This window comes from Monopterus albus, unplaced genomic scaffold (genome assembly GCF_001952655.1).
Source record: "Monopterus albus unplaced genomic scaffold, M_albus_1.0 scaffold12.1, whole genome shotgun sequence".
Classification (NCBI taxonomy): Eukaryota; Metazoa; Chordata; class Actinopteri; order Synbranchiformes; family Synbranchidae; genus Monopterus; species Monopterus albus.
Window position 1 is genome coordinate 6167285 of NW_018127892.1, and position 13818 is coordinate 6181102.

Below are 13818 nucleotides of genomic sequence, written 5' to 3' on the forward strand. Positions count from 1 at the left end.
ATTTTGCTTTTGGATTTATTTCATTTGTGTCTTATTTTATTTCCTTGATTCCTGTAGCAACAGTGCTGTAATATAATTTTGCTGCATGAATTATTGGTTAGATTTGTTTTATCTGGCTTTAATAATGACTAATTGTCAGAATTTAAAATATGTTTGTGGTTTGTTACTTCTTGTATTTGTTGTGAAAATGTATTTTGTCTAACACAACTCAGTGATACAACCCTCCTGTACTTACACAACAATATGTGCATAAAATCACAGATAGCCACCAAGTTTGGATTTAGAGTCATGTTTGTGCAGTGGGACTTAATCCTTGCATTAACCAGATTAAGTTAAGAATCATTGATGCCCATGTCCATGTAGGTGAGAACAGTTTGTAAGTAACAAATGTGTAGTGGTTCACTGCTGAGCGGTCATGGGATGGAGCTGTTTATAGATGAACTCTGGTCAAACACTACATCATTGTGATGCTTCACTTTTGTAAATAAAAATATACACTTCTAAATATGTTATATTATTATGTATTGGCTTTACCGGCATTGTACTATACATAGTTGGGAATTAAGAGACTGAGAGCTTTGGCTTTCGGGAACAACCGCTGTCACAACATTAGAGTTAATTTGAGTTGCATCTGTCTAAGGGAATGTGAAAGATGAGGTCATATCTATCTACAGTCACATTTTCACATTCTACTCAGGAGGCTGTTAAACCTGAAAGGCAGGGTGAAGTAACACATGTCCATTGTAGTTGTTGAGAAAAGAGATGCTTAAATCTTAACTGGAATGCCCAAGGTTGAAGAAACACTAGGTTCATGCAAAAATGGACATCAGCGAACTTCACTCCAGCGCTGTATGTCTGTGTTATGCATTTAGTTTCCAGTGCATGCAGCCAAGGGTGAACTGTGCTTATTTTGTGGCAGAAGAAAAATTACATCTTAAACAGACAAGGTATTAAGCCTGCCCTCTAAAGCTGGAATGCTTTGGCTATTTAGTACATTTTCAGACTGAAAGTCATCAAGGGCCAGCAAATCAAGCAACTGAATTCATCCTATTGCATTTCATTTTTATGTTGAGGAAATAGTTTGACTCCGATAAATCCAGATTTGAAAAGGAAAAAAAAAAATCACGGCAGCATGTATTTCCACCTGAGAGTTCATAAATCACAAAGATTTTATGATTCATACATTTTAATTATTTGCATTATTCTAGCTATAATATGAACCCGAGCAGCATCTACATAATGAAATAACTGGCAGCATATGATAACATCAATAACTAGTGTTAAAGTGCTGGCCCAATGCAGCCTGTGTTGCTGTCTTTGATGGTAGTAATCAAAGCAGAATTCCTCCGCTTTGCCTTTGACAGAATCATCCGGCCTGATGTCAGCTGCCCGAACCAGATGGACTCTGCACTCACTCAGAACAGAAATGGCAAATTATCTGCTCTGTTGATATTGATTTTATGTTGGAGTGGGTTGCGGGGGTCATTGTCCTCAATTAAGCCACATTGCACTAGTAAATTGCACATGATTTGACCTTTGACCTTTGCACCTCTGTTCAGCTTTCGCACCTTTTTGCTTGTAGTTCTGTTTTAACTGTAACTTGATGGCAGATGCGCAAATTTTTCATTTCAAAGTATGACACTTATTCTACTTAGTGTGACAAATAATCCACAATAATTACTTTTTTAAAACTTTGTCCATCTTAATGTTTTTGCATTGTGTTTGCATTTATTTTATTTTATTTATTTCAACCAACTTCAAGTCTACATTCAGTTATTAAAAATGTATTCCTGCCTCTAAACACCCCATATTTCAGAGGTTTCTGTCCTGTGGTTCATCAGCACAGAAATCATAATGTCTCATTTAGTGCCTTTAAAATATCTGTATAAATTACTCAGGTTTGTCAAGTTTTAATTTCAGATTTTTTGATTGAGCGGCTTAGGATATTTGACTTTTGTTTTCTTTTATTAAGCATATGATCATTAAAAATGGGTTAAGGAGGCATCTATCTGTGGTTCATTCAGGTCAATTTTGAAATAGAAATAAGCACAAGATAATCACAAACAGCTTCAACTGTTCAAAAAGAGAAAGCATGAACAACTTCAGGTTACTATTTTATTTATTAGTGTTAGCAGTAACATGCGTTTTTTTTTTTCAGGTGATTTTCTTGTGTTTTTATAAAATGGTGTGTATAACATAATTTCCCCACTGTAAATAGGCCAGAGATCTTTTCTTACAGTAACTTATAAAAGTAAACATTTTATTTTTTTCACCCTACTTGACTATTGAACCCTTTGATGCTCTATTGTTGGATGAGCACAAATGAACTCTTCTGAACATGCGTAACTGCTCGCTGCCTAAACCTAATATCCAAAACTTATTTTTTTATAATTACAATGAATTCATTTTTATTTAGGAGGATTTTTATTACAGCATGCAAGGATGCGTGTACAGTAGCAGTGTGTGTAATTTGCATGAAGTGAGTCAGACGTGGTGTGGCCCAAGCCGCAGGACAGAGAAAGCTCTGCGGTGTTTGCGCAGCAGCAGTCGGATCTTGTCGTCGTCAGAGTCGGGGTCCAGGGGCTTATTGTACTCCTCGTCCTCCACCTCGTTCTCCGAGGCCTCCCCACCTTGCCCCGTGTGGCTGATCTGTGTGGAGCTTGGCTCTGAGGCGCTCTTCTTCCTCCACTTGGTGCGTCGGTTCTGAAACCATACCTCAACACAAAAGGGGTTTTTTACTGTGGGTGTGACCTCTGATGGATGAAGCTGTGTAACTCAGCAGTAGCATCTTGTTTGAAGACATTATCAAACATGGCAAGCAATGAAAATCTATGACTCCATTCCTGAATGATGGTGTGTACGTACAGTTGTTGGTGTGTGAGGTAACATGTTGGTGGTAGTAGGGAGTAATGGCACAGATTCAAAATTTTAAGTGTTTTCTATTCCTGCATTGGAAGTAGCCTCATTAAACTTTGTTTCTATAAAAGCAAGAGCTACTTCACATGTGCACATAGAGTAAATTACAATACCAGAAAACTAGAGAGGTATCATTTAAGTTGCAAGTCTTCTCATAGAAAGCATCATTTAAAAAGCAGCGATGTAAATGTGACATCAGCTTTACCTTGACTTGTGATTCGGTCATGCCCAGAGAATAAGCCAGTCTTGCTCTTTCAGGCCCGGCCAAGTATTTGGTCTGCTCAAAGGTTTTCTCCAGAGCAAATATCTGATGTCCACTGAATGTTGGTCTGGTGTGTTTCTTCCTGCCAGGCATCTCCCCAAGTGGACCGCTAGCTGAAAACAAAGTGGAAATCATTAGAAATCATTCAAGAGCATAATTTATTCTTTAACATAATCTATTATATATCAATACCTACAGAAATACCAGTTTATTTCGTTTAGTTTTATGTGTATATGTATATGTGTATGTGTATAACCATGAAAAAGATCACCACATTAGCTTTTTCACAGTTTGAATAAAGACCTGCTGTGTCACTATTTGTTGCTCATACGCTGAATGTTCTTGCTTGATAAGGTTAGAAATCACAGTAGTCTAATATCTACAGTAATAAACACTTTAATGCAGCATCACATTCATGTCATCTGCATATTATCTAAAGATGACATTTTATACTTGACTGCATGTTTGAAATGCTACTTGAAGTCATTATAAATAAGTTTATTGCCTTTTTTCTTATAGGTTGTCTGCACTCGGTATACACCCTAGATATAACACTTTAAAAGACTATTGTAACATCTTATGCAACAAACAGTTTTCAATGTTTCAGAACATTTAAAAAGCTACAGGTTCTGGTCAAATACATTTAACCTGCAATTTATTTGTGTTTTCACATGATATGTTTTCTGAGTGATTCACTACCCAATGAATTTGCTGGTTCATCGCTTAAAGGTAACATCTCTTGCTGAGACCTCAGAGTCAGACACAGGGAAGTTGTAAAGCGTTGATGAGCTGGATGCTGAGTCCAGTCTGCAGTGTTTAGACTCACTGTTGGTGCACTGCTGCCTCCCTCCTCTCCAGTCACAGCCGCTCTCTGCCCAGCAGCTCACACTGCGAGTCTTCATCGGGCACTCGGCGCCTGGCTTGGAGAAGCCACCCAGCGATGAACTATAGTCTCGGTTATAATACATGGATGTGCTGGTGACAGAGGGGCTGAACCCACCCATGGCAGAGTATCCGGACAGCAGGGTGGTGGTGCCCGCGGAGCCCACCCCCACCATGGAGCGGCTCAGGATGTCACTGATGCCGTGAGGTGTCCCTGCTTGCAGCTGGCTGTTCAGGCCTGGGTTGAGCTTGTAGAAAGAGTTGGGCACTGAGTACTGGCACACTGGTGCCTTGAGTTCCGAGGGGAATTGGTTCAGGCTGTTGTTGAACAAGAAAGACCCTTGGATGTTTGGATCCATGGGAAGTTTGTTTCTCTGCTTTCAGGTCTCAGTAACACATCCAGTAAGATCCAGTCCGGAAAAGACCTCTGATGAGTTAACAAGGAGACCTTTCACCCACAGATGTTGTCTGCACCTGGGGTCACACCTGCTGTCCTCAGATTTTCAACTAAGCACTGAAGGTCCTTGGTGTTTGCCAAAGCTGCTACCACCTCAGAAACAGTGTTGCAGCAGATGAACCCCTCACTCCTGCCGTTCACCTCTTCTCAGCCACAGAGGGGATGTGTGGTAGCTCCATATCTGAAGTTTCAGGCAAGCCCTCTGAGCACAGCTCGTAGTGTTCTCCTAAAGACATATGCCTCCTGCTGCCTCTCTCCTCTGATATCATAAATAAGCAGTATCTGGAAATGGAGTGGCACCATGATAAAGATAGGCCACATTAAAATGCAGCCTGGGATTGGCCTGGGTCTCACGGCTTGAATGCTTTTCTATTGGCTCCTCACTGAGAGCCGAGCCTTTTATTGGAAGGCAGCAGATTAATAGTGTTTTGAACAGGTGGAGTGGGAACAAGTTGATTTTTTAATGGCCTGCCATGTTTGACCAAGTGTGGTGGAGCAAAGGCAGCTGGAGTACACAGAGGAGAAGAAGAGGAAGGTTTCCTTTGTTTCTGGTTTAATACCGAAGAAATGGAGTCCGGCTCTTTTTAAAACATTGTTTATCTTCACTCATGATTTAAAGGACAACACAGAATAAAATGAGTTGTTCTCCACCTCATTCACAGATCCCTTCATCTCCATCCACCCAGGTACTGTACATCTTCCAGCTTTAACATGTCAACCACTTCTTATTTTTGAGGAGGTAATAAAAGTGTTATAAATGTATCATACAATTGTATTGTAGGTTTTGTTTCTTTTAAAAGACATGAAACTATTCAGAACATGTAACTTTCATTTTGTCTATAAATAGTCTATATTAATTGAGGGAGTAAATAATTGTTGATTTATATGAAAGTATATCATTCAAGTAATGGGTGTCATTTGGGGAAATATCTAGTGTGTAATTGCCTCTAGGAAGCCTTGTTTATAGTGTGTACAGCTGGTTAAACATTTCTCTTACAGTAATAAATGTCATATGGTTCATATTCTGCTCAGTTTAACTATATATTTCAATAAAATCATGCATATACAATCTAACTACCACTACATGTTACAAGAGAAACTATGGTTTTACTGCACTTAATTCCACTTCTCTTTGTGCAACTAACATAAACTACATATATCAAGTAGTTATTCTATTATTTTACCATATTATGCCCCCACCAACATGCTAAATTGTGCAAATGTTAATTTCATGTGCTCTATTGTTCAGCTTTTTTTTAAAACTGGGTGAATTAAGAGATTTTCTAGCTCCTGTAGTTGTTTTGTTAAATTTACAAACTGACATATTGTAACTACAGGAATATTTCATTATTGTATATAAGGAATCAAAATCTTTGCTTAGAATCAAATCCTTGGTCTACAGGACATAAATTGTCCATTACATGCATAAATAGTATTTTACATACAATAAGCTTGCAATTCTAAAGCATGTTCAAACATGCCTTCATGTCTAACTTGAGGTGTGGCCTGCTGTGGCTGAGGTGATGGGGAATTCTGTAGTATAGTCATTGTTGTTATTCCAAGTAGAACATCTAGCAACCTTCCAAGAATGATGATGCTATTTTGGAGTTCCTGTGGCATCTGTCACATGATCAGGACTCCCAACCAATGAGGACTAAAGTGATTACAGCTTGGCTCCTGTAGGGGCTGACAAACCTCCTAACACTCACAATGACAGAAGCTTTCAAAGTTCCTTAGAATCCACAAAGCCCCTGAGAGACATGAGAGCCAATATTTCGGTGATATTTTTCATGATACACTGAATCAGGTGAATTTCCCAGTGTTTCACTAAATGGAAGCCATAATGCATTTCATTCCTTCAAGAGCCTGTTGTAGTGTGGCTCTGGTAAAATGGAAGTAGTAGACTTCAGCAGCAATGTCTGGTCACTGTGCATACAGTGTTAGTATTCAGTGTGTCAAGAAAGAAAAACAGATGGTACATAAGATAAAGTAAACAGGTATTTCCACACATAAATAATGCTGACACCTTGGCACCAGACTTCCTTTCAGGCTCTCCAAATAAGGTACCTCCCCTTTTGCTTTCCGTGCTCATGTTTCTGTTTTGAAACACATGTGCGCCATAAAAGCAACCAAGCCTGTTTTGTGAGACACCCTAACTGTTTCATTTCAGTTTAACCAATATACAGAGGTGAGCACATCTTCTCTCAAGACGTAGAAATTGTCTTTTCATCATGGTGATAGAGCGTGGCATAGAGAACTCAGGTGAGATATTCATTCTTGACATTTAGTCTTTACAAAGAACCTAAAATATGTAAGTTAGAATACTGCTTTAAATATCAGTATGTTTCAACAGAAAGCTTTGATTTTATTACTCAAATAATAAAACCTTTTTGTAAGCAAAAACAATCTAAAACATTTTTCATGTTAATGCAAAATAAAATGGATATTTGTTATGATGTGGCTTATTAGTATGGGGTGAAAATATGAAAGTTATTCGCATATGGCATTTTGTGTACAGTGCACATGGTGGAAAACAGTCCTTATGTTCTTATTTTTCTCTAAATCTACAGAAAGCTACAGTGTAGACCTGATATAAGTGGCTGTATACAAAAATAACCAGCTGAGCATCGTATCTGTTCTGTTCTGTCAGTTAAGATAGTGATCACTGATTAAGTGAGGCAAAAAAATCAAGTTGTTTACACCAAGGACGTCTTTCTGATCAGTGCTGTAAAACTGCAAATGAGGAAGATGACATGAAACCAATAACATTAAGTGAGAAGTCCTGCTTTAAGGCCTGTGCTACAAACTGTAAACTAGAGCACCTCAATAACTACAGTAGAAGATAAATGTTTTACAGGAAATGTGCAGCTTGTCACTGATGTGTAAAATCTTGTCAGCAGTATTACTTCCTACACCTGCAGGATCAGTTAATATTTATCACATCCTTTGAGATATGACTTGTATACTTTTATGGTAAATCATTCACTTTTATTGTTAATCTTATCTGAACTTTATACCCTCCTTCCTTTAGAAGTGAAAGCAAAAGCATCTGCTGCTTTCATTATGATGTTTTTATAGTTTTATCTGCATGTTTACTGAAGCTGTGATATCTAATTTGGCTTTAATGCTTTAGTAAGGCAAATGATTTACTAGCATTTGCTTTAGGTAAAGAAACTTACTGGCAGTGTAGTCTAAATTTGGCCTCAAAGATTAAGATAATCTGATATGGTGTTAAAACATTACTCTTTATTACTAGTGTGATCTTCAATGATGGGATCATACAGTTAGTTTTTATTAACTGCATTGATGGTAAAAGAGAATAAATAAATTCCCCATGTTATTGTTCAGTTCTTATACTTTATTGTTTATTAAAATGCAGTAGATACAGTGCAATACAATGGTTTGCTGCTGTTGGGATTGTTTGTGACACGTGCACGCTGTTTTGCAGGTGTAGCCCAAATGGTTGAACTGAAGAATTTACTGCAAACATGGCTTGAACATCAATATTCATATGTGCGTTTTTGTCCTCCTGCAGTTGATCCGGCAGGGAAGTCACACAGGTGCGGCCTGCTCTGCCTCGGCCCTCTGACCTTCCACTCTCGGGCTGTCGGAAAAGATGTCCGTCTGAGCCATGAGTGTCGACTCGCAGAGAGGACAGTGGGCACGTTCAAGAACGGTCTGGTGTTCAGCAACCGTCCAGTGAAGGTCCAGGAAAGAATGCAACTGCGGGTGGAGAAAGACAGGTTTAACTGGACGGGGGCTCTGCGTGTGGGCTTCACCACTGTGCCGCCCTCAGACAGAGTTCTGCCTCTGCCCTGCTTTTCCATCCCTAACCTCACCAGGAGCCCCGGGCACTGGGCTGCTCCTGTGCATGAAGCTTTCTGCCAGGCAGGGTCAGTGCTGGAGTTCTGGGTTTCACATGGTGGCACCATGTACATCAAAAGCAACAACAGCAAGCCACACAGGCTCCTAAGAGGAGTGGACCTCAGTCAGCCGCTGTGGGCCATGATAGACATCTATGGACAGACATGCTCCATTAACCTCCTGGGTAAGTTTACTACCTGTTCTTATTTATTTGTTGGCAGAGCATTTCACGTGCACCAACACTGCCAACAACTGTTTGGATGACTGTTAGAACAAACTGAACTGTTAATGTTACCTGCTAATGTAAATGTTAACTGTTAAAAGTAACGGTTGAACTCTCTTACTCTGTGATACAGGCTCAAAGAAAAAGAAGCTGCTTTTCACCAGGCAGTCCTGTCCTGCCCCTGAACTCCTCAGTTCACCTAATACTAGCAACCCCTGTAGTTTTATTCCTGATGACTCAACCACATATGAAATCCCAGCAAGTAAGAACAAGTCTTTGCAGCTTTTTAACCAGAAAAGATGAAAATGTAATGATGCTTGTGTTGAATTAAAACACGGCGTGCACCTGCCTGCCTCTGATGTTTAAATGTAACTTCTCACTTTTAAATAACAGATGACGACTGTGTGGTGTGCATGGGAAACGGGGCAAAAGTCACTCTGCCTTGTGGCCACCGATGTTTGTGCGGCCCCTGCTACTCCAGAATCTTTCGGCAGTTTGGTTTCTGCCCACTGTGTCGATGTGAGATCAAAGATCCATGAGTGGAGGGGAGGTGTGTCTCTGCCTCCAAGACAGCACGCAGGAATCACCAAATATAAGTGACTGAGTGAGTGTGACAAAGAAAACATTTTCACTCAAGTCTGCTCCAAGCGTCCTGGCACAGTAGCCCAGTGGATGGAGAGGTTTGCTGTGTACAGCCACAGTGTCCCTGGATGAATGTCTCTCGATCTAATCTACTGAAATGCTGTACAGCAGGTGCAAGACAAGATGTACCGAGATGCTGTGTGAAGATACTGAGCTGGAGTATTTTATCATCATGCAAAAAGAATGTGTGAAACTTTGCTGATTGAAAAAAAAGAAAACTGCTCATATATTTTGATAAGAGTAAGAGTAAATAAGAGTAATACACTCAGACTGATGTGTGTAATAAATACAGTAGTAATATTTTTAAGTGTACAGTATAATTTTCCCCTTTGATTTTGTAAATCCCAAATCAGCCTTTAATTATGTAAAGTTAAAGTTTGTCTAAAAGTATGTTTTTATATTTGATCACTGGTTTCATCAGATTATGGCTGTAAAATAGATATTATAACTATCATATGACTTGTTATATCAGCTGCTCTGTGCAAGGTCCAGAATTAACTGTTGAGCTCAAAATCATAGCATGTTTTCAGTGAATCTTGAAAACAGACACCTGTTGCAAACCATAATTTATAAGAAAGATTCAAATGTCAACCAACACAGTGAGTGTGCTGTGAAAATTTATCAGGAACGCAGTGTACATGTTTTAAACTATGTGTATTTTGTAACATATTTTCAGAGGTTTCTTTAATTGTGAAAGTGCAACATGGTAACACTTTAATTTACAGGTCTACTGTTTATTAATCATTTCCTGAAAGTTTCCTGGAAAGATCCGTGGAGTTTGGTATTAACTATAGAAAAACAGAGACAAAGTTCTAAGACAGCTTTTTTTTTTTAGTTAGACCACTCAGTTGTGATGACTTTATTACTGGTTTCCAGGTGAATTTCCAAAAACAAAATTGCTCAGTGTAAACCCCAGTTAATATTTAGTGTTTATTTATTAATTATTCAAAATGGTATTTTTCATTTATGCTGAATTGGATGGTTGTTTGTGGGCAAATGTAACATTTTGCATGTGTAGTTCACTATCCATCCTCTGAATCAAAGCCTCAGGTTTGTGCTAGCTTAGCATTTAGAAATAGGTGGAGGTGTACCTGTACCAACTAGTAATGCTCTAACTGTGCCTGTAATTAGTACCAACGTAAAGGGTCTATTCAGAAAGAAACTTAGAACTGGAATTTACAGACCTGTAAAATAAAGTGTTACTGCAACTTTCAGTTTTGTTATTACCTGTACACAGCTCTTTTCATGGGTCTGACGTGTCCTTTATCATATCATCATATGACACAGCAAAGCAAATGATTAACAAACCTGGAAACCTTGACAGTCAAATATGGCTGAAGGTGCAAGAAATTAGCAAAGAATCAAAGCATCAAAGCTTTTAATCACTTTACCACAGTTTCACTAATTTGTTTTTATCTTTTAACCCCCCTGTTATGTCTATAAAGTTAAAACGTCTAAAAACAATTGTTAAAGTATTTTATTGGTATGAAACTTCTTCAGCTTGGCTTAATATGTGTAATCAACATAGAAAATGAAAATGGTTCATTTCACATACAGTATTTGCAACCTCCCCCTACATGTTTATATTACAAAGATACTGCCGTGGTCCCGTTTGACCCTGAACAGAAGAGCTGTGTCATGTTAATTTATAAAACAAAAGGATTTCAAAATGTAAAATAAAATTTTAAAAAATCCATGTCATGTAAAAATAATGTATTTTATATATAGGTCTTTCCAATGTACATTAAAAAAATTTTAACATGCAATGAAAAATGAGTGCATTATCCTCATTGAACCATAATCTGTGAGAGATAAAGAACACCATTGCACTAAATAGTGATTGAAATGGTTAGTAATGATAAAATTACCAGTGCACCAGCATATTCCTTTTACTGGATGGCTTTTAGAAATTAGTTTCATTTTCTGTACAATGAAGGGCCTATTTTTCGTTTTGTTCTCACTTCTAATTTGACATTTCAAATGTTATCACCAAAATCCAGTTATAGTGAACAAAAGGATTTGATTTCTTTTTGACAGTGGTTGCACACACCCTGGGATTTCCATCAGATGATGACACCTTTTCAGGTGCAGTTTGACCTGCAATCCTGAATTACTCAACTTAAAAACACCTTTATGAAAACAGAATTTATCCTCTGTCTGGCCATGGGAATTAGCCCACAGCTTGGCAGCATTAAATATGAAAAGAGATCATGGTACTTATTATGTCACACCTTGTTTTATTTGGCAATGTACTGTTGTTTTGATTTGGTGTGACATCTACAGAACAGAATGTTCAGAATGTTGTCATGTGAACTGGGGGAACAGGTGAGATTAATGTATAAATAATGTGTCTATTGTTAGAAATTAATAAATTAGTCAGATAATTATTAACAGACATTAATGTGTTGAATCAAATGTATTAGTAATGCAGTTTAGCAAGATTCTGTCTGAATGATTGTTTTAGTTACGCACCACGTAACAACATCCACACACATTGAGCTACCTCATTTTGTAATGACTAGGTAATACGCAGCTGCTCCAAGCCTGTGGAGCTCTAGATAAGAGATGGAGTCTACTGAACGGACTTCATCTGTGTAAGGGGTTAGCCCAAAACTTATAAATGTATTAGGCTCTTTGTTTTGCGGGAGCGTCTTCTCTCTTCTCCAGCAGCTTGTCTGAAGGAGGGAGCCACCCGGATTGTGTTCTGGAATCTTTATTTATATATTTTTTTAAATAAACCAGCACAAAAATCAAGAAAGACAGACTCCTTTCTTACTCAGATCTGTCCAGTAAAAGAACTGGGGTATAACACTATGATAAACCTCATTTACTGGGCCAATTAAGATGATTAATTATTAGTTATTATCGGTTTGAACTTGGAAAGAAATCACCTTTTGGTTGAGTGTTTTATAGGCTTTTCTGCTTTAGAACAATTTATATAAATTGATGGCGGTTAGTACTTGATTCCAGCAATGTGTGTGTGAATATCTGTAAAAATACCGGCCCCACCCAGTTCCCTGTAGAACCACTAAGAGGCAGTGTGGTACTACTTATTCTGTACATGTCCTGTACCAAACAAAGTCTGTCCAAGTGAAATAAGAGAATATTTTTGGCAAAATGCATTATTACTCACTGGTTTGTTGTGAAATGTGAAGTAGTTTCTAATTTTGGGGGAAAAATGCATTCATTAACAACAGAGACACTATTATTATCATCATTGATATAAAACACTGTAACTACAACTAGTTTCTCAAATATAATAAAGGTAAATCATGTATCATGAAATGAAAATGCATTCCTTCCTCTGTAAACAGTTTACTGATCATCTGGACAAGAAAACTTGAAGATGGACTCCAGAGATATGACCTTTGGGTTCTAATCTCACAGCCAATCTGTTAAATATTTACCTTGGATGGCAGGGCAGCTTGTGCACTCACAGTGCAGGAAATGAGAAGACATCTGCTGATAAACCATGGGAGAGGGACACCTCTGAGGAACCTAAAGAAGGCTTCACACTTCCACTGTACTTACAGCTGCTCCACCATGATGACATCAGCACTAACTCTTTTGGCTGCAGGGGTTTTCTCATAAAGTCATGTGTGCACACAGCTCTAGTTAGAAATTCACCGAGAAATACTCTTTCCTAGATGTTCAGAAGGCCCTTGAGCCAAATGGGCAGTGGTGGAAGAAATACTCACATCCCTTACTTAAGTAAAATTAACAATACAGTGTAAAAATATTTCTTTACAACCAAAAGTCCTGCATTCAAAATATTATTTAAAAACAAAATGGCATCAAAATATACTTAATATTAAAAGTATTAAGTACTAAATACTCATTATGCATAATGGAACATTTCCCATTAATTTATATTATATTGTTGGAATATAATTAACTACTGATGCATTATTGTGTATACTGAAGTTGATGGTGCAGCTGGTAAAGGAGGAGCTAGTTTTAACTTATCTCACAGTATATGCGTATAATTTGAAGTAACTTTGGGCAGCTATTGAATTTTCCACCAGTGACCAATAAAGCCTTCTGATTATACTGTAAATTTTTTGTATTAATTTGGTTCTAAAAAGTAACTAGTAACTAAAGTTATAAAATAAATATAGTGGAGTAAAAAGTACAATATTTATAGTGAAGTATGAAGGAACACAAAATGAAATGAAAAGTAAAGTACAGATACTTCAAAATTGTACTTAAGTACAGTACTTAGTTACTTTCCACCACCGAAAACAGATGAGCAAGACACCTGACCTGCGTCATCTGTATCAGCTCTCAAATCTCTTTTGTGCCCGATATGTTGTGACACACACACCATCTAAAGCCCTCATACAATGAATAGACTGTGTTAATACAATATGTGTGCCACTCAGGCCTATTTATGGAAATCGTCTCCTCCTTCTTTGCATGTAAAACACTGGAGGGCGGTGCCACTGTGTCTGTATGGGAATTTCTATTATTTCCAGCTGTGGATGGAAACTATTACTGCGTGCTTTCTCCCTGATGAGCTTTAAAGTGTGTGCTCACACACATACACATGCAGACATAAGACACACACATATG

At 38.0% G+C, this 13818-nt stretch overlaps 2 protein-coding genes across 2 annotated transcripts; one reads left to right on the top strand and one right to left on the bottom strand.

Moving 5' to 3' along the window:
- Positions 1 to 2484: 2484 nt before the first annotated feature.
- On the bottom strand, positions 2485 to 4468 carry nkx6.3 (NK6 homeobox 3). Its single transcript, XM_020590620.1, has 3 exons — positions 4005 to 4468; positions 3122 to 3291; positions 2485 to 2715 (listed from the first exon to the last, which is right to left on the bottom strand). The coding sequence occupies exons 1-3, from the start codon at positions 4417 to 4419 to the stop codon at positions 2485 to 2487; spliced, it is 816 nt and encodes a 271-aa protein (XP_020446276.1). The 5' UTR covers positions 4420 to 4468.
- A 2233-nt stretch (positions 4469 to 6701) lies between these two features.
- Positions 6702 to 9310, top strand: LOC109954936 (E3 ubiquitin-protein ligase NEURL3). The gene is made up of 4 exons (XM_020590619.1): positions 6702 to 6779; positions 8053 to 8565; positions 8738 to 8866; positions 8998 to 9310. Exons 1-4 carry the CDS (start codon positions 6749 to 6751, stop codon positions 9141 to 9143), a joined length of 819 nt encoding a protein of 272 aa, XP_020446275.1. The 5' UTR covers positions 6702 to 6748; the 3' UTR covers positions 9144 to 9310.
- Positions 9311 to 13818: the final 4508 nt, after the last annotated feature.

What these genes read in the sequence shown, in the direction of transcription:
- nkx6.3 (XM_020590620.1), bottom strand. Translation starts at nt 4,419, where the DNA reads ATGGATCCAAACATCCAAGGGTCTTTCTTGTTCAACAACAGCCTGAAC. An exon ending in GAGGCAGCAGTGCACCAACA is followed by an intron (nt 3,292 to 4,004) that starts GTGAGTCTAAAC and finishes CTTTGTTTTCAG; the next exon opens with CTAGCGGTCCACTTGGGGAG. An exon ending in TGACCGAATCACAAGTCAAG is followed by an intron (nt 2,716 to 3,121) that starts GTAAAGCTGATG and finishes TTTTGTGTTGAG; the next exon opens with GTATGGTTTCAGAACCGACG.
- LOC109954936 (XM_020590619.1), top strand. Translation starts at nt 6,749, where the DNA reads ATGGTGATAGAGCGTGGCATAGAGAACTCAG. An exon ending in ATGCTCCATTAACCTCCTGG is followed by an intron (nt 8,566 to 8,737) that starts GTAAGTTTACTA and finishes TCTGTGATACAG; the next exon opens with GCTCAAAGAAAAAGAAGCTG. An exon ending in CACATATGAAATCCCAGCAA is followed by an intron (nt 8,867 to 8,997) that starts GTAAGAACAAGT and finishes TTTAAATAACAG; the next exon opens with ATGACGACTGTGTGGTGTGC.